Genomic DNA, 21,543 nt, shown 5'->3' with positions numbered 1-21,543 from the left:
AATAGGCCATTCTTTGTGAGGAAATGTGAATGGGATCAGATTTGTTTTTTTTTAAACTGACTATTCTGGCTGGTCATCTCCAATCCAAAATGTACTAAACAGTTTTTCAGACAGAGCTATGGTGACGAATCAGAATTTTCCAAGTTATTCCAAGTTTCCAACTAAGGAATGTATTTCCTGCAATGGGTTTGCGGACAGCTCTCTGAAGGGCCTACACTAGCTTGATTGATGATTGCATATTGTGTCAAAAAAAATGTTTTTGTGCACATCTATATGAAGAGATAGCCGACCCCAGCAGCAGATTATGAACGTAGAGAAAGTATTTTCATTCAATTGATTTGTTCCTTACTTATTGCTAAACATACACACCGTGCATAGGGTAGATCTCTACTCAAACACTGTAAAAGAACACTATTTCTTGAGGGTAGCATGTCCTTATGATACTAAGTGAGGCACAGAAGTTTACAGGGGCATGTTACTGTTGTTTTAGAAAGAAATTTCAACACTTTAATGAGGGTTAATGTTTTGGTTTGTATTCATCAACTCAGCACTGCCAGATTCTACTGCAATATTAATCTTCATCGAATATGTGAAAAGCATCCGTAAGAATTCCCATTTTGGTCCTGAAAAACTCCCTGGTTGCTGAGGTCATTGTCCAGCTGCATGATTAAGTACCATCAAATGTAGAGATAAATTCCCCCCTGATGATTGGTTATTTCACAATATCTCAGCATTTTCCAGAGCCCTCAACAGAACACAGAATAATGGAATGTATTGTGAAGATTGATGTTGCATTCTTACAGGGATTTCCATAGCTATCTAAACACAGAATTTCTGCCAAAACACATTTAATAAGACCATATTTTGGTGTTTCATTTATGTTCATTCTAATGCTGTTACACTTGGATAGCTCTGGATACACAAAAGCAACGTATTTGTACATTTATATATTGCAGTTCAAACATTTATTGAGTTCTCACATAAAACAGATTCTTCTTATTTTACAGCCCCAAACCCAACTAGGGACCATAATCATATAACCTTATCTTTATGTGGCACAGAGGGGAATGCTGGGATCTGCAAAACACTATAGTTAAAACTAGCAATGTCCTACTTGTATATTAAACATAAATGGAACTTTCAACATGTCATAATTGCAGAAAGACATCTTATGTAAGGTGATTCTTATGCCTCAATTTACAAAATTCCTAACCAATATAAGTAGCTGAGGGGGCTAGCCTCAACAGTCCTTCTTACTTAATAGGTTAGAATTGACCCAATTCAAAGCTAATAGCTGTTTTGGCTGTTCTGTTGTTGTTTCTTGTCACATTCCCCTATTCAGACTTTATATGTATTTATGTTTTAAAGAAGCTATCTGGGGAATGTATTATCCTTGAGGAAGCTAGCTGAATTACAACAACAACATTTTGACCCCCCAATTTTGTCATTGAAAAGGAGATCACCACAATTCTTAGTGACCGGTAGAAAGTAAAAGGATAGAAGGGGGGTTCTGCTTTTGCATTCAACAAAATGAGTCCAGTATTTTTTGTCCAATATATAGTTTGGAATTTAGAATGTACTTTTGTGTGCACCCAAAATAATTTCTGTGTAAAAAAAAGACCTACCATTCCACAACCACTGCTGACATAGCTGCAATGATCAATAATTCCTTTTCACTCAATTTGTAACCAATGTGACATGTATTGTTGTCTTTTATTATTACATTTTCACATACTAGATGGAATGTGGAACCATTGGTCTGTATAAAGCATGTTATACAATTGCCCCTTGAATCAGTAATACATGTGAGATGTGGATTTATAATAATGGCATGAATGTAACAACTTAATAATTGGGTCTGACAACACATGAAATCTTCAGGAGAGTCCCATAGAACTTTATTCCTTGAAATCCAGACTCTGGTCCAGAGAAATTGGTATATTTACTATGCCCCTAATGAACTTCAACAGTAGGGCCTGGAACCCAATTAAAATCTTCAGGAGAGTCTATTGTTTGATCTAGCATTGATTAACACACATGTTTATTTTTCCATGTTGTCTGTCTACATAGGTCATTTCATGAATGGAAAGTATTTTGTGTGCAAAATAGGAGGACCCTCTTCTAGCTAATGTTTCAAATGTTATTGGAATTTTCCAGTTAATTTGTTAGCAGCCAAATGTACTGCTCTGTTGTGGATAGTAAGGAACACAACCCGTAATCCCATTTATTCTTCAATTTCCTGCCTAGACAACAGCTGCAAGGGAGAAGGGCAAAATTCAGTGGGATAAAATGGAAGAGATTTGTTGTAAGTACACATTGAGATAAGGACACTTTACTCTTACCGGAAGCTAGCCCACAGAAAACCATGACAATATTTTCTGCATGTTACACCAGACTCTGTGAACTATGGCAACTTGAGACACTTTTTCAATGAGAAGGCTTCAGAAGCAAAAGTGAAACATTGCAGTTTTAATTTATGAAATAAGATAACTAACTCAAGTGCCTTAGCCATGGTATTTTAGCAATATATCGCAACGCCAAGAGATGCCTTATAGCTGTTATGAAACTGTTATTAACACACAACAGTATAGATGAATGTTTTCTCATAGCCGTGGTATATGGTTTCATATACAACAGCTTTCAGCAAATCAGTTGTAAGGTTTATAAATATGCAGCAGTATATATGAAAATGTCAGGAGCACACACCGGGCACTAGTTCATAAATGAATTGTCATTTAAAAGGAAGGTTTTTTCTTCTGAAATTACAAAAGAAAAGGAATTCATCCTATAGTATCCAGGGCGCTGTTTTTTAACTTAAGGCAATGTTCAGTGGAGGATTTGCTGTAATTTATGTGGTAGGAGCACTATTCAGATTGAAGTCATTTATCCGGAGCTACTTACATTAGGGTTTTCCAGGTTTCCAGACTTTTTCACACTGGCCCTCTGTGGGAATTGAACCACTAACACGTTATTTTTTACCTGATTGGGAAACCCCTTTAAAGGATGTTTTATGTAGAATCACGTCATTTGCTGAAGGGGATTTATTTGACCTCGATAAGAATCAGGTTGCTAGGTGGCAATAAAACCTCCCTCATCTGTATTAACACCATTAGATATTCCCTCTCCTTGCTCTTGTCAAATGAACTCCTTATCACATTTGATTTATGACAGGTTTACTGTGTTTCTTCATCATTCAAGACCCGGTTCTGTTCCTGTCAGATGTAGATTTGAATGTTTACTGACAATAAACCCTTACAGGAAAGCAATATCACCAAAACTAATGTAACATCTGAATATTGAAGGAGTTGATTTGAATCCCTAACACATGCTTGCAAATACCGTACACACACACATGTTTTAAGTTCTTCTATCCTTATGAGGACCCCAAATATTATTACCCTTCAAAATTCTAACTGTACCCTTACAACCTAAACTTAACCCCAACTCTTAATTGAAACCGTAACTCTAACCCCCACACACTAACTTTATTTGTGTTTTTATTTCATGAAAAATTTTCAGACCACTTGTTTTTCTTGTGGGGAGCATAAAAAAGTATTGCAAAGCCTTTACACACATGCAAACATGCATACACATGTTCACACACACAGAACGGTCTCTGTATATCCTACATGTTTTATGCCTCATGCTTTTTTTATCATTCAATTCCAATTATTTCGTTTCAGTTGAAAAAAGTGAATTTCCTGCAATAAACTTTTTTTCCCCCTGTAATTTCACACATTTACATGACTTATGCCATGTAAGTAAGATATAAACTATACATGATATTTATAAATGACCAAATGAAATGGTAGTTTGTAGTGGTAGTGACTGCTATACTGAGTACTTAACGTTCGGTTTTGAGACCACTGTTTTCATTATGGGAAGTGTTGATTTGCTCTGCTATGCGTTGGACGTTGACACAAAGCTGAACCCGCCAAATTGCCCATTCTGCAAGCTTTTGTTCCACCTGTACAGAGCAACAGTAGAGAAAGGTGTTATGTTCAAAAACATAGTTTATACTTGCAAGCCATTAGACTGCTCAACACTTACAGGCTGATGGACCACACAAATGCACTACACCACACGCATTCATTCTGGCCACACACACACACACACACTTCATAATATTTTATAACTATTCTTCAATGCTCAGACTCTGTTACTACTAATTATTGCACAATTTAAACATCCCCTACACCAAAAACAGTAGTTATGAGCACTGCAAATATTGTAGTTGTCACTTTAATCTGTTTGCACCCTAAACTTTATTCACATATCACTTAGTGTTTTTATTTATTCTGTTTTATTTACTTTTCATCTACTCTGTAATTTCTACTGTTGTTGTTTCTGATACTGAATATCAGTTGCTATAATCTAAAAGATAGAGTGTACAGTACATCAGCTTTACTCTGGACCCTGTTCTCTTGCTGGAATATTTTCTCCAAATATTATACAAATAAGCTCAACTCATTTTTTGCTTCAAGATTTTACTATTGTAGTGTTCTTCTATTTGGCTACATGGATAAGAGATGAATAAATTATGAGAACTCACAGTTATGATAATCAACACAACAACTGTACACAGCATGAAGAACACAACCTCTGTAAACCTTTGAAAGAAATGTCTTTTTTTTATAACATGACAACAATAATTTATTAATTTCATATTAAGTTGATTTGCATGAAGGAACTGTAGGTATAGACCGCAAATAATATGATAACGCTTGGAATTGTTTAAAACGTTTATTATCTACACATGGGTTTTAATATGTTTGACATACAGTAAATGAGTAAGGAGTAAACATGGAGGATATAAAAAAACATTTCCTGAAGTATGTAACTGTCTGAACATTCATATTGTCCGTACATTTTCCTAACAAAAAACTGTTTAACAGAAAGGCCATTGAAATGATTGACCAGATTGAAATAATTAAGGGGAAAGAAAGTGGAAAAATACGTCTTTACTATTTTGTTGACTGTTTGATCATCTCTCCTTGAAAAGCTCACAGATACTGATTGAAATGTGAATATAATAAAATGCAAGTATTTAATTATCTGAAGGCATATTGCTGTATTTTCTGAATATAAATCTCACAGGTATTGCCAAGATTTATCTCGTGGGAAATGTCCCAACTTGGCCCTGTTGACCCTCAATGACACTTTGAAAAACACGTATATTTTGCAACTCAAGTGCCAAAATAACAAAAGTATTTCTCTCTCAGAGGTTCTGCATAAAGCATAGCACAGAGAGATCAACCCACTATTTCTCCACACTGTCCAATATTTAGTTCTCCGTGCAGCATTGGTTGGTTTCTTACTGGCAGAAGTTCTTTGAACAGGTTTGTGGGTTTGGAATCAAGTCCGCATGTGGTTGGCTTGTCGTGCATTAGTCGTAAGTAAAACAGTTCAAAGTAGCTGAGGTCTCATTATTCTGTTTGGTATGTGAACTAGACAGACTATTTGAGATTTGAGCTGTAACTGTGGAAACATTGTCTTTAAAACATTCATTAACAATGCAGTCACTGACTCATGGATGATGCATAGTAGTCCCTTTTTTGACCCAAGTCGTGTTAACTGTGGCTCATTGGCGCCATTCTAATTCAATAATAGGCTAATCCACTGCCTCGTTTATCAAAAACAGACTTCTAACACAGCTAATAAACAAGGCTGAAAACAAGTGGCTTTTGGTTAATTGTGTTAAAACTGATGATAATCGAATACAGTTTTCCCATAAGCTATTAGTTCAACTCAACAACGTCACTATAAGGACAGTCAGAAATGAGTCAGTTGTACTTCACAAAGAGTCAATTTCTCCCAATATTTTTAAGAATCTAGCCTGGCTCTCCTGAAACTACACATTCGTCCTGCTGTGCTGGACAGCCTCACAAAGAAAACTGAAGCAGGTTATGTGCTGGTGAGCTTCAGGGAAAGCTTAAAGGGAGCTAGGAACGACTTCAGCTGCTGCCAAGTATCTCTCCAACTGTTTGGGGCTTTCTGGTGTGTAGATGACTTCAAGTTCTCATCTGACGAGCTGATATTATCGGCTCAGCACGGCAAGTGATTCTTCATGTAAGGCTGTAGTCTATTCCTAAAATGAAAAATGCATTTAAAGTATGTAATTACCATTTACTATATACTCATCATGCATGCAGAGAACTCCCAAGGATGGTTTCATCTTTGTCCAAGTTAGGGATAAAGTGACTCCCAGCATGTGGCCAAAACAATTCTTCAGCGCCTGTTACAGGGCTTCCACCACAGGTTTGCACAACTTCAATGGAAACCTGATTTGTTCAGCAGATTCAAAACTGAAAGAAGCCACCCATCTGGACATTAATTCTTGCCTGCTAGATGTTGATTGCCTTTGCCACCTGGCTCATAGTGGCAACATATTCCAGAAGCTTAGCTGGGTTAAGCCTGTTACAATAAGACTGAGTTTCCTAACCCTATCTACCAGTAACCATTTCCCCTGAATTATTGAATTAGTCAGCAGCTGAATGAATGATGGAGCAAGGCTTCAAATGTGGAACATTAGTGAAGCAGATCAGGAAAACACTCCAATATGATTCAACAGCATTCTACATCTTGTTGTGATAAAACAAATATGATTATCACTTACGTGATATTTATAAATATCATTAGTGTCTGGAAGTCTGTGTAGAACACTCTATTAGCCCCGTCGCCCACAATCTTTATCACTTGCAGGGGTCGCTCAACTGTCAGGAACGAGTTCTGCCTTGTAGCGTTGGGGGGCAGTAGGTGGATGGAGCATGGAAATATTATAAAATAAAAACAGAAATATCACATGTACATATGTTTCCAAACCCTTTGCTAAGAAACTCAAACTTGAGCTCAGGTGCATCCTGTTTCCATTGACCTTACGTGAGATATAAATTCAGTTTCTTGAACATGATTGGGAACACACCTGTCTTTCTAGGGTCCCACAGTTGACAGTGCATGTCTGAGAGATGTTTACAGTACATAGCTATTTAGGTCAAACTTGCAACCATTTTTAATATAGGTGTAATCTCAGGAATGCAGCATATCCTCATTACCTGATTAAACAAAGCCTGGAATAACTTCTCTAATAATAGTCCTAGTATAGGGATACTGTGTTTCAGTATTTCTGTTCAAATACTGTCTGGCCACAGGCTTTATCACTCTTGAGGCCCTTTAGATTATCATTTAGTTCAGAGAATCTAATGTCCCATTTTTTTATTATTATTGTGAATTATAACTCTATTTCTGTGAATTTATACATATAAATTCTTTTTTCAGATATTACCATTCTTGATTAGGCGCTCTTTTTCCTCACAGTTATCTAATTTCCTCCAAAGTTCCCAAAATGTATTCAGATTTTTTTTTCAAGTAATGCTTGGGATTTCCCCCGAAATATTTGCTTGTCTTGCTGATAAATGAGATTTTGAGAAAAGTGAACTCCATGTATAGGCTATTCAAACCACGACCTTTACTCAAGTAATAATTATTCTGTACATTTTGACATGTGAGAAATTAGCGTTTGAGATGAATGATGGATGATTTTCGATTCCTTACTGGTTGACTTTGTGTGCCACAGTACTGATTCACTAGAATGAATCATGTAGACAAGCGATTCAGTAAATACAACACATTCATTTCCGAGTTGAACACTGCGATACTTAAAAAAGGAGACAAGTAATCCGTTTTATTCTCCCCTGCTTTTGATATCAAAGTTCTTTTTTCTTTTTTTTTAAGAAACTATGGCTTCGTCTGATGTTGCTCAACAGCTGGTACGATATAGTACTTTTGTCTTTCTCACTTGAAACGTACTGTAGTGTATGATACAGATGACAGGGAGTGTCTCTTGTTAGCCGAGCTAGCTAGATAGCATAGTTTGTAACGGTTATCAATCATCTCATCTTTATCAAAGTTTCTTAATAGCTAACGAACACAACTTTAGTTGGTCAGATTGCTTTCACTGCTGCAGTGCTTGTAAATAGTGATGTTTTGCTAAATTACCACTGCAGCTAGCTACGTATTGAAGTTGTGTTTTGAGATTAACAAATGTGTTGTAAACGCCACAGTGTAATTCTACCGTAATTTAACGTTAGCTAGCTATCATTTAAAATAATATTTGTTTTGTTAGCTCCCTACTTCTAAAAGAGCTTTTCTTGATTTATGTCTTTCTGATGTATCCGACTGTATGCGAGCAAGGCTAGTCAGAAAACACGTTAGAATATATATTTTTAATAAACGTCATTATGTCATATAAATCACTGTTTCCCAGGCCAGAGATCCTATTAAATTATTAATCATAATCCCACACTAGCTTGCATTCCAGAATGGGACGAAATGGCAGCCATTTTGGTCAGGGAGTAATCCAAACCATTTTAATTTCTAGAATGAGTGGCACTTTTGAATATTTTCCTCCATTTTATTCAATGTTAATGTAATTCATATTTTGATATAATGGAATATATGGTTTCATACCTTCATATCTTCTGCACAGCCTCTGAAATTGTAAATGTAAAAATAATCTATGTTTCTTTCTTGGAAAGCTGTGAGTGCTGTCTGATAAAATATCAGTACTTGTTGCATTTACAACTTGTCAAAGGCAGATGTCAACTGATTTCAGCCAGTAAGGCTGTGAATTGACATCAACTGTAGGAATGTTTACATGGGAGGGACAGCACACATTTTCAACAATGGATGAAGTATCCAAATGGCATGCCTGAGTAAAAGTAAAGATACCTTTAAAACTCTACTTGAAGAAATGTAGCAAATAGCAGTTTTTTAATCACTTAAATAGGTAGGCTACTTAAGTGCTGTTTAAAGCAGTATGTCTGAACAAACATGATAACCAGAAACCCCACGGACAGTAGGCTATGTTTAACATGTTATGTTGTGTTCCCAACAGGATAACAGTGCGCGTCCTCTCTCTCTTTCGGGTCATGTTGGGTTTGACAGCCTTCCAGACCAGCTGGTCAACAAATCCACCTGCCAAGGCTTTTGTTTCAACATTCTCTGTATTGGTAAGCCCACCCGTGCCACTTACTCTCATCAACTGGGCCTATCCGCTTTGTGTCTCTCACTGTGTGTGTGTGTGTGTGTGTGTGTGTGTGTGTGTGTGTGTGTGTGTTCGCGTGCGTGTGCGTGCATGTCCCACCAGGCGAGACTGGTATTGGTAAATCAACCCTGATGGACACGCTGTTCAACACAAACTTTGAGAACTGTGAGTCGTCCCACTTCGAACCACAGGTTAAGCTGCGAGCCCAGACATACGACCTACAGGAGAGTAACGTCAGACTTAGACTCACCGTAGTCAACACTGTCGGCTTCGGAGACCAGATGAACAAACATGACAGGTAGGGACAGGGGTGTGTTATCACATCAATGTCAGCTTTTAACATAAAAATACAACTCTTATGTTAAAATTCTTTCTCTCAAAAGAATTCCGTTGCCTTTCCAGAACTATTGCCTAGAACAGATCTTCGGTGGATAGTGTTATCATAACGTTTTCTGGATAGGGGGTGGACACTTCCAGGCTCTGTCAGTCTATGCAGATCTGTATTATTCCCTACATGTACTTACATTGGCTTTCTAATAAATACTTGACGAAAATGTAGTATCTGCGACTGACTTAAGGACTTGTTTCGCTCATCTATATGAAGATGACTGTAACTTTAAGTCACTGTGGATGAGAACATATGTTAAGTGAATACGTTAAATGGAATCTAAATCTATATAATGAATTGGGTAATGTGGAGAGGGAGGCTGGATCGGCCTCGTTTTGAACTTATATTCTGCTTCTGTAGCTTCCAGCCGGTGGTGGACTACATAGACCGCCAGTATGAGACCTATCTCCAGGAGGAACTGAAGATCAAGAGAAGTCTCCATAACTACCACGACTCCCGTCTCCACGCCTGTCTCTACTTCATATCCCCTTCTGGACACTCCCTGAAGTCGCTGGACCTAGTCACCATGAAGAAACTAGACAGCAAGGTGCGTGCGACCCAGTGTATTGTGACGCTGCTGGTATGAGTTCAGCTGTTTTTGTGAGCCTGCCCCAGTCGTGTCCATCTAAATTGAGTTTTCTGTGGATGCTGTGGACATCTAGCTCTTTGTGCTGTAGTGGTCTGTTATGGTAGTAGAGAAGGATGACTGTGGAGATAAGACAGAGGGTGTTTCTGTACCAGGCACGTGGAGTGTGTGGGTGTCTATGGATTCAAGTGTAGCCTGGCAGGCTTTTGAATGGGACTCTGTCTAAATGGGGATTAGCTTCTGGTTTGGAGGGCTTTCAGATATGAATCGTCACCCCCTATGTATTCATTTAGAAAGTGAAGCTATACAGTGGCTCTTTAATCTAATCATTTTAGATTTAAAATGTTTCAAAGAGGTGACAGTGGGCCCGTGAATGGACTAAATTATTTGTATTGACGTATATTAATCATTAAATGTATTGGAAATGTAAAGAACAGGGGTTGGCAACTTTTCTATCGCTGTGGAGGGAGCCTACAGAATACCTTTTTTTTTGGCGCCCTGGCAAAGCTAATTCTGAGCTCCCAGCAAGGAAACGTGGAAGAATTCTACATCCATTTCAACACACCATTCTTGTGTACCTACTCTGGCAAAAGAACACAGGGCTTTTTTTTGTGGGAGACATTATGTGGCCGTTAATTATTTTAACGTTTTCATGCAAATCAAGGATGGTGAATATGCTGAAATGGATATTAATATTTCGTATGAATCAATGTCCATGAAAACCTGCTACTTAACACCCTCGCTGTTCTTTGAAAAGTTTAGACCCGCTTATTCTTTACATGCGCTCACTGCTGTAAGTGTCTCTGGGTAAAATGTACACATAGTTACCTCCAAAGAGAATATCTGATGCTACAAAGCATATGTAAAACTAGTTATTCTGATTCTGCAGTACCCCGAGTTAAGTGGAACTGTGTGTACATTGTATAAAACCTTACATGGTGACATCATGTATAAGCCGCATCTCACTATAAAACGGGTTACATTCAGTGCTTTTAAAAATGAAATGAAATATGTTTGTTGCAATTCTCCCCCTCTTTATGTGCGCCTGACTGCCAACGTGTGTGTCTATGTATTCCAGGTGAACATCATCCCAGTGATAGCCAAGGCAGACACCATCTCTAAGAGTGAGCTGCACAAGTTTAAGATCAAGATTATGAGTGAACTAGTCAGTAACGGAGTTCAGATCTACCAGTTTCCTCTGGACGATGAGACTGTAGCCAAGGTCAACACCACCATGAACGTAAGTATATTTCTAGGGCAGTGTCACTTCTAAGATTTACATCGAAAGATACCAAAGATATCTATACCTTTCAATTTCTTAAGAACCTGCGTTTTTGCTACAGATGTTCTGTTTTTTTATCCTGTGAAAATGATGTATACCAACACTGAGGAAGTGAGTGGGTGGTGTCAGCATACAGTACTCTTAATACTATAGTAGTATCTGGCAGAATTGAGACTGTCAGTGAACAATACTGTATAACGCGCATGCATTATTATTTAAAAGGTTTTGTTTTTTCCCAAATCATTATTTTTTTTTCTCCGTAATTTCCTTATTTCCAATTTGTAATTAAGGCCCAGGAAGTGTATGCCAGAATACCTACGCAGTGAATAAAGGCATCCTTCAGCCAATAACCAGGATTGAATTAACAGATGCCTACTTGGCCACAAGTCGTTAGAGGTCGGCAAGGCAACCCTATAATATGACTAAACCCCCCCAAACCTTGACAGTGCTAGCCAATTGTCAGAGAAATGAAAATGAACCTCATGGGAAAGTGTGGCAGTTACTACTTATGATATTACATGCTAATGTATAGCCCTAGCAAAATCCTTCCTTGCTACAGTGCTGGAGGAAAAAGCTAACAGCTTGGGCCTAACACTCCTTTAGAGACCATTTTAACTGTGACATTTCTAAAAATGTTACCCAAGGCTTGTAACTAATTTGTTAAAAAAAAAAAAAGATTTGTTGTTTGGACAGGTCGTTGTGTCATTCCAGACATTGCCCAACACTAATGAGCAATCCTTCTTGGCAAAGGGGTGATAAAAGAAGGCTGCTATGCTTGCCTCAGATTTTCTCCCAGTTATTTCCTTGTTACTCGAGCTATTTTTAGTTATAACTTGTAATAGTGATGCTCAAACTCAGCCTACCAACATTGCCATCTCCTGACAGCATTTATTTACCAGATTTTGACACTTAAAAATTTTATTAAATGTTTTGCTCCGTAACACAATGTTATACTTTTTGTTTGTCTTTCAGCTATTTCTTTTAATGGATTTCTTTATTTCATTAAAATATATGTGTCAGGCTCGAGTGGAAATGAGGAGCAGGAAGACCGACGAAGTCGTACATGTTCACTGTTATTTAATTGTTAGAAAACTGGCGTAGCCTAACAATGCTCTTAGCAGGCGAGACAATAACACGCCAAGAGAGGGGAAGCAGAGGGAACATGTATACTGGGGCGAATGATTAGAATGAGGTGCGCTAAACAAGACAACAGGTGAAATGAATGAGATGTGGTGTTAGAAGACCGGTGACGTGGACCGCTGGGGCCTGCCTGCTGCAGGGGGAGGAGAGGCAGCAGAGGGCGCTGTCGTCTCAAGATGTTGTATATTTTAGTACTAAACCCTGTTTCCAAAACAGTTGGGATGCTGTGTAAAATGCAAATAAAAACAGAATGCATTGATGTGCAAATCATTTATACCTATATTTAACTGAAAATAGTACAAAGACAAAATATAAAATGTTGAAACAGAGAAATGTTATTGTTTTTGGAAAAATACATGCCCATTATGAATTTGATGTCAGCAACATGTTTCAAATAGATGGGGACACAGGCATGTTTACCATTGTGTTGCATGACCTCTTTTTACAATACTCTGTAAGGGTTTGGGAACTGAGGAGACCAATTGTTATCGTTTTGAAAGTGAAATGTTTTCCCATTCGTGCTTGATATTGGATTTCAGCTGCCCCGCATACTGCTGCCCCGCATTCTTCTCGCGGTCTTTCAGAGTGGTGATCCCCAACCCATCATCACTTCTGACAGATCCATCCTCTCTGGAATGATCTTTTAATACCCAATCATGATACTGACCTGTGGCCAATTGATCCAATTAATTGTGTGATATTCCACAAGTTTTAGTTTTTTAGCCTCTGTCCAAACGCCTTGCCAAACGTCTTCAAAATGGGCATATATTTTTAAAGAAACAATAAAATGTCTCAGTTTCAAAAATTCAATATGTTTTCTTTGTACTATTTTCTAATAAATATAGGGTTTAAATGATTTGCACATCATTGCATTCTGTTTTGATTTACATTTTACACAGCGTCCCAACTCTTTTGGAAACAGGGTTGTACAACAAAAATGATTTAGTACTAAAACATACAACATATTGAGATATATATATATATATATATATTATATTAGTATATTTGTATTTACAATGAGAGCCTTGTGTAATACTGATATTCTAACCAAGACAGTGCTTGCTAACTTTATCCTGCTTTGAAAAATATCCATCTGTTCCAACTGTAAATGTGTGTATATACAGGGCCATCTACCATTTGCTGTTGTGGGCAGTACGGAGGAGGTGTTGGTGGGGAACAAAATGGTGAAGGCTCGCCAGTACCCTTGGGGCGTAGTGCAAGGTGAGAGTCTTTGCAAGATAGAAATTAGAAGCAGATGAGAGACATTCACTGTGTGTTATGCCCTAATAGGGTGACCGTAGTTATGTTATAGGGATTTCATATTGATTTAATTGAAAAGAACTGGAATGGCACCGGAATGAAAATATCCACACCTCCAAAATCATGTCTTGCATAAATTAAACGTTTATACCCACAATGCATCTGATCTCATTTCCCTCCCAGGACTACTAATGTTAGTCAGCAGTAGAAGTCTGAAAGACATATTCTTGCACTGTGTAGGCCTGCATTGAATACATTGGCTACTGTATGCTATAACATTTTAAAAAAAACATACAAAACAAATGTTGTACAGTGTGGAAATCATAAACCAACTGAAGGAAATGCAGAATTGAATGAAAATGCTGAAAAACCACTTACAATGTATTTAGCTCACCTAACATCATTCAGTGGACAGGGAGCATCGTGGAATATGCACCCCTCGTTTTCACATGTGCTACTTTGTGATTGATGTTTTTTAAGGATAATCATTGCAAACCACAAAATGTATTCAAATGCCACCACAATGTCATTAATGAGAAATGATTTTTATATTTCCCAGCTCTACTATATAGACAGTGTAGTCTGGGTACCAGTCTCTTTATTGTAGCTTTCCGTCCATTTTCTGTAATTCATGTCTTTTGGAAAAGTACAGGGAGTGGAATGTTATCTAAAGAGACTGGTACCTATACTAGGCTCAGACTAACTGTTCACTGTAAACTAGGACACCAAATGGCAGAGACATCTCACATTTCCAGGAATGTCCTCCACACAAAGAGAATTGTGGGGGACGACATTAGTCTTGTCATGAAGGGGGAGTTTAACTTGGCCCGGCACACAATCAAACTCCGATTGGAGTCATTGGATTTGTTTTGCCTGTAGCCTGACCTCTGTGCCCTGTCTTCCAGTGGAGAATGAGAGTCATTGTGATTTCGTGAAACTGCGTGAGATGCTGATCTGCGTCAACATGGAGGATCTGAGGGAGCAGACACACACACGTCACTATGAACTGTACCGCCGCTGCAAGCTAGAGGAGATGGGCTTCAGAGACACAGACCCTGAGAGCAAACCTGTCAGGTATACACACACCCCCAACGCAAACCTGTCAGGTACACACACACACACACACCCCCAACGCAAACCTGTCAGGTACACACACGCACACACACACAGAAGGCAAACTGGTCAGACACAACAACTGTAAGACTTAAAGTGGGAATCTGTGTGTGTACAGCCTGCAGGAGACATACGAGGCGAAGCGTACTGAGTTTCTGCAGGAACTTCAGCGGCGAGAGGAGGAGATGAGACAGCTGTTTGTCCAGAGAGTCAAAGAGAAGGAGTCTGAACTCAAAGACGCTGAGAGAGAGGTGCACATCCCCTTTTCAACACGCTGCTCACGCACAGATACCGACACGCAAATACAAACATGTCATCATTGTATCACTTAACACAACCCGACAGAGAAATACAAAGATATCAACATGGTATTACACATCTTTTACAGTCTCTAATGTCTTTGTGTGCCTGCGTCCCTGCGTACGTGCGTGCATGTGGGTGTGTGTGTGTGTGTGTGTGTGCGTGCGAGTAGCTACAGGGAAGGTTTGAGCAGCTGAAGAGATTACATGCGGAGGAGAGGAATGTGTTGGAAGACAAGAGAAGAGTGCTAGAGGAGGACCAGAGTTCCTTCAATAAGAGACGCGCCGCAGCCCAGCTTCTGCAGGCGCAGAGCCTTAATGTTAACGGGAAGAAGGACAAAGATAGAAAGAAGTGAGTTTCATCTGACCTTAACCAAACTCCGTTTATTGTCTGTACCGGCGCAGTTTCGTATGAGAATGTGCTGTAATGAAGGTCAGTTTCTAACGTGTTGTGGTCCCTCCCTCTCTTCTTACTGCCCCCCCCCATCTCTTTCTGTCGCTCAGCTCAGGGTTCATGTGAAGATCAATAAAACAACTAATGGCATCTAGTTCTCCTCTGCCCCCATTGGCCCTTTTCTAACTCGAACCAGGAAGGAATTTCACAGAGCAGGACCAGAGCCCGCTGACTTCAAATGGCTTAGTCTCTAAAGAAACAAACTGCTTCAGTGCTATCAGCCAGGTCTGGGGTCAGTTTAATGACCATTGACTTTGAATAGAATTTCACAGATCTTCAACTAATGGATTTGGAATTGAGTTCAGTGAGAATTGAATAGGTGGAATTAAACCGAAACCTGCTGTCAACTGCCCAGAAGACTCTAAATATTCAGGCTAAAGTTGAGGCTCATCTTTGTTCCTGCTCTGTTAATTGAAGTCCTGATGGTTCTGCTTTATGATGTCCAGTGCCAAAAGTGTAAATGTTTGAATTTCTCTTATTTTATACCTCCTTTCAGGGACATTCAGCTTTATATATCTCCCTATATTATCACTATTTTATACTACATATCCATTTATGTTACCCCTGCTATTGAAGGATGTTGTTTTACAAATGATTTATTTTCTTATTACCCACCTTTACTCTACTGATAGTTTCACCCCCCACTAACAGTAACACAGGCTTTTAATTTAGTTTGGATCTGAACATGTCTTTTCATTTCGATGTCATGTGCCTTTTAACACTCCTATAGAGAGAAAACGAGAGAAAGTAGGTGCCTTTATGTTACTGAATCATTTCTGACATTTCAGTTTACATTGGCGTGTACTGACTGACTGAACTGAGGAAATACCCTTGTACTATCCACACCTGTTTTATAGGCACCATCAGGAAGCCTACATAAAACCTTTTAAGCGGCAAATCAGCTCTCTTGAGTGTAGTGTACAGTGTAACGGGAACTGTCTCACCAAAAAGACATTACGAGACCTATTTTCTCACAGTTTTTACTCCAGCAATCTGGTTACCTTTATTTTGTTGATGTTATGAAGATGTAGTTTATGCAATACACTTCTCTTCACGCTGCTCTACCAACGTAACCGAAGTTGACACTACAAAATGATCAGCTTGAGTATTATTCCATACATTTTGGAAATGTATTGTAGTGTGAAAAGGCTTTTAAATGAATACCAAAACTGAAACACTAGAAAAGTGCACGTGTGGTTTACATGTGATATTTATATGGGCCACTACAGGCCAGTGACTACCAGTTTACTGTGTTTTTATTGAAGTGATGCTGGTTCATGTTTACATGACTAGTAAGTACCTCGGACCCCTCCCCTTTCACTCATTCAGCTTGTTTAAACAGAATTATTAGGTAACGATTTTAATATCTCAATAAACATTTGTATTTTTATGACATTTCGTCTCTTGTGATTTTCTCGTCGGGTTCTTCAATTCATGCACGTCCTTTGCTCTACTCCAGTGGTTTCCAAACCAATCTTGGCAGAACCCCGTTTCTTGACCTGATTCATTTGAAAGGGGCTTGAAGGTTAGTGGACAAAGTAAATCTCTTGAAGCTTTGAAAGAGTTGCCATACATGGAACAGTGGGGGTTTCCCAAGGGGATGTTGGAGAACCACTGCTCTTTTCTGCTCCAGCTACTTGTTAGGTCAGTGATAATATTTTACACTGAACAAACGCAACATTTTACAGTTACGGTTCATATAAGAAAATCAGTCTAGTAGAATGTATTAATTTGGCATTTATCAATTGACATGATTTCACATGACTGGGGATACATACCTGCCATAGCGTCACCCCACCTCTGTGGGACGTTCCGGTCACAACTCGAACATCAGCTAACTCGCTCACACATGACTGTCTTCCACCGGCACGGTACAGTTGAAACGGATTGGTTCTTACAGAGCCCACTCCAGCACACCCAAGCGTTTACCAACTGAGGTCATTTAGGATGCCCGGCTGCATTCGGCCCAAGACCCCGGTGAGGACAACGAGCGTGCAGGTGAGCTGCTCTGAGGGGATTTCTAAGGGTTTCCGATGGTCTCAGACAATCCCACAGGTGAAGTCGGATGTGGAGGTCCTGAGCTGACACGGTCTGCCATTGTGAGGCTGGTTGGACATACTGCTTTATCCTGAAACGACATAAGAGGAGGCTTAACCTTCTACTTGCTGGCTACCACTCCGGTGGTCATTCCAGCCAAGGCAGGCACCCTCAACATGTCAGACATCTGTTGCTTTGTGGTAGGTGACTAAATGAATGTGGTTTGAAATTGTGCAACCTGTTGTATTTTGATATGGCTATGGTACAGTGGGGAGAACATGTATTTGATACACTGCCCATTTTGCAGGTTTTCCTACTTACAAAGCATGTAGAGGTCTGTAAGAGACAGAATCTAAAACAGAAATCCCGAAAATCACATTGTATGATTTTTAAATAATTGATTTACATTTTATTACATGACATAAGTATTTGATCACCTACCAACCAGTAAGAATTCCGGCTATCACAGACCTGTTAGTTATGAGTGAAGCCCTCCAGTTCTCCACTCATTACCTGTATTAACTGCACCTGTTTGAACTCGTTACCTGTATAAAAGACACCTGTCCACACACTCAATCAAACAGACTCCAACCTCTCCACAATGGCCAAGACCAGAGAGCTGTGTAAGGACATCAGGGATAGAATTGTAGACCTGCACAAGGCTGGGATGGGCTACAGGACAATAGGCAAGCAGCTTGGTGGGAAGGCAACAACTGTTGGCGCAATTATTAGAAAATGGAAGAAGTTCAAGGTGACGTCAATCTCCCTCGGTCTGGGGCTCCATGCAAGATCTCACCTCGTGGGGCATTCTCAAAGAAAACCATTTGTAACACACTACGCCGTCATGGATTAAAATCCTGCAGCGCATGCAAGGTCCCCCTGCTCAAGCCAGCGCATGTCATCTGATGTTTGCCAATGACCATCTGGATGATCCAGAAGAGGAATTGGAGAAGGTCATGTGGTCTGATGAGACAAAAATAGAGCTTTTTGGTCTAAACTCCACTCGCTGTGTATTGGAGGAAGAAGAAGGATGAGTACAACCCCAAGAACACCATTCCAACCGTGAAGCATGGAGGTGGAAACATCATTCTTTGGGGATGCTTTTCTGAAAAGGGGACAGGACGACTGCACCATATTGAGGGGAGGATGGATGGGGCCATGTATTGCGAGATCTTGGCCAACAACATCCTTCCCTCAGTAAGAGCATTAAAGATGTGTCGTGGCTGGGTCTTCCAGCATGACAACGACCCGAAACACACAGCCAGGGCAACTAAGGAGTGGCTCCGTGAGAAGCATCTCAAAGTCCTAGAGTGGCCTAGCCAGTCTCCAGACCTGAACCCAATAGAAAATCTTTGGGGGGAGCTAAAAGTCTGTATTGCCCAGCGACAGCCCCGAAACCTTTAGGATCTGGAGAAGGTCTGTATGGAGGAGTGGGCCAAAATCCCTGCTGCAGTGTGTGCAAACCTGGTCAAGAACTACAGGAAACGTATTATCTCTGTAATTGCAAACAAAGGTTTCTGTACCAAATATTAAGTTCTGCTTTTCTGTTGTATCAAATACTTATGTCATGCAATAAAATGCAAATGAATTACTTAAAAATCATACAATGTGATTTTCTGGATTTTTGTTTTAGATTCCGTCACTCACAGTTGAAGAGTTCCTATGATAAAAATTACAGACTTCTACATGCTTTGTAAGTCGGAAAACCTGCAAAATCGGCAGTGTATCAAATACTACTTCTCCCCACTGTATTGTTGATTTTTACCTAATCTGTCCACAGGAGTTGAAGGAACTGGATTTTGACCCGTTTTAATTTAATTCCAATTAGTCAATGACTTAATGTAACAAAGGGGTTTACTACATATATATAGAGTATATCAGTTACAGTACATAAAGGTTCTCTGGAGGTTTGATATGGTTTGTGTTGTAAAAGCATGCAGATGCACGCAGAGGTGAGGAAAATGCAAGAGAGCTTTCCCAAACCCCACTCTGGTTTCTATCCCTAAACTGAAGTTGTGGGGGTTGGTTAGCTAACATAATGACTACCACAACTAGACATTAAGTACATGGGTATAAATGTCTGGACTAAATAAGAAAGAATAATTTAATATGTAGGAAACATAGAATTAAGATGTTTCAGTTCCTTCAATGTTTATACAGTTTAACTTAATAGGTTTAACTTAATAGGTTTAATAAGTTTGCATACATTCAACTTTATTGCAACTGAATGTACTTTTCTCTGTGTTTTGAAATAAATCAAATGTCTAAGTGTCAAACATTTTTGGTGTTCAACGTATTCCGATTTAATGGGGATGCTAAAAACGTGATAAACATTGGTCATTAATATTTGTGTGTTGCTTTTTATCTTTGTTGTGCGTTGACAGAGACACCTGAAATTTGTGAAATAATTTATACTTTTTTAACTATAACAATATTTACATTAGTTCAACATTTATTTAAATGAAAAAGTAGCATAGACTTGAATGGAGATAAAACGAAAAAATATATACTTAACTCCCCTCCGTATTCAAATGTTTGGAGTGTCAAAAAAAAAGTTTATTAAATATGACTATATTAGTTAGCCAAATTTGCATAACTATCTGTAATCAACCCTAAAACTGTATATTTAACCAAGCTAGAGAAAACTACTTTGTCACACATTTAGGCTATCCTAAATAATATACAGTATCTCACAAAAGTGACCCCTCACATTTTTGCAAATATTTGTTATATCTTTTCATGTGACAACACTGAAGAAATGACACTTTGCTACAATGTAAAGTATTGAATGTACAGCTTGTATAAAAGTGTAAATTTGCTGTCCCCTCAAAATAACTCAACACACAGCCATTAATGTCTAAACCGCTGGCAACAAAAGTAAGTACATCCCTAGGTGAAAATGTCCAAATTGGGCCCAATTAGCCATTTTCCCTCCCCGGTGTCATGTGACTCGTTAGTGTTACAAGGTCTCAGGTGTGAATGAGGAGCAAGTGTGTTATATTTGGTGTCATCGCTCTCTCACTCCCTCATACTGGTCACTGGAAGTTCAACATTGCACCTCTTGGCAAAGAACTCTCTGAGGATCTGAAAAAAATAATTTTTGCTCTACATAAAGATGGCCTAGGCTATAAGAAGATTGTCAAGACCCTGAAACTGAGCTGCAGCATGGTGGCCAAGACCATACAGCGGTTTAACAGGACAGGTTCCACTAAGAACAGGCCTCACCATGGTTGACCTAAGTAGAGTGCACATGCTCAGCGTAATATCCAGAGGTTGTCTTTGGGAAATAGACGTATGAGTGCTGCCAGCATTGCTGCAGAGGTTGAAGGGGTGGGGGGGTCAGCCTGTCAGTGCTCACACCATACGCTGCACACTGCATCAAATTGGTCTGCATGGCTGTCATCCCAGAAGGAAGCCTCTTCTGAAGATGATGCACAAGAAAGCCTGCAAACAGTTTGCTGAAGACAAACAGACTAAGGACATGGATTACTGGAACCATGTCCTGTGGTCTGATGAAACCAAGATAAATTAATTTGGTTCAGATGGTGGCAAGCATGTTTGGCGGCAACCAGGTGAGGAGTACAAAGACAAGTGTGTCTTGCCTACAGTCAAGCATGGTGGTGGGAGTGTCATGGTCTGGGGATGCATGAGTGCTATCGGCCCTGGGGAGCTACAGTTCGTTGAGGGAACCATGAATGCCCACCTGTACTGTGACATACTGAAGCAGAGCATGATTCCCTCCCTTCAGAGACTGGGCCGCAGGGCAGTATTCCAACATGATAATGACCCCAAACACTCCAAGACAACCAGTGCCTTGCTAAAGAAGCTGAGGGTAAAGGTGATGGACTGGCCAAGCATGTCTCCAGACCTAAACCCTATTGAGCATCTGTGGGGCATCCTCAAACAGAAGGTGGACGAGCGCAAGGTCTCTAACATCCACC

The 21,543-nt window shown here is 39.4% G+C and overlaps 1 protein-coding gene across 1 annotated transcript; it reads left to right on the top strand.

Moving 5' to 3' along the window:
- The first annotated feature begins 7,611 nt into the window (after nt 1-7,611).
- On the top strand, nt 7,612-16,961 carry LOC105012736 (septin-11). Its single transcript, XM_010873788.4, has 10 exons — nt 7,612-7,766; nt 8,894-9,008; nt 9,146-9,341; nt 9,792-9,978; nt 11,096-11,257; nt 13,564-13,660; nt 14,605-14,773; nt 14,931-15,063; nt 15,285-15,463; nt 15,616-16,961. Exons 1-10 carry the CDS (start codon nt 7,737-7,739, stop codon nt 15,629-15,631), a joined length of 1,284 nt encoding a protein of 427 aa, XP_010872090.1. The 5' UTR covers nt 7,612-7,736; the 3' UTR covers nt 15,632-16,961.
- The last annotated feature ends 4,582 nt before the right edge of the window (nt 16,962-21,543 follow it).

Source organism: Esox lucius, chromosome 10 (assembly GCF_011004845.1).
Source record: "Esox lucius isolate fEsoLuc1 chromosome 10, fEsoLuc1.pri, whole genome shotgun sequence".
Lineage (NCBI taxonomy): Eukaryota > Metazoa > Chordata > Actinopteri > Esociformes > Esocidae > Esox > Esox lucius.
This window is presented reverse-complemented; position numbering and strand designations above follow the sequence as displayed.

Coding starts and splice junctions, on each gene's coding strand:
- LOC105012736 (XM_010873788.4), top strand. CDS start 7,737: ATGGCTTCGTCTGATGTTGCTCAACAGCTG. Junction 11,258..13,563: donor AGGTCAACACCACCATGAAC/GTAAGTATATTT, acceptor GTGTATATACAG/GGCCATCTACCATTTGCTGT. Junction 15,064..15,284: donor TCAAAGACGCTGAGAGAGAG/GTGCACATCCCC, acceptor GCGTGCGAGTAG/CTACAGGGAAGGTTTGAGCA.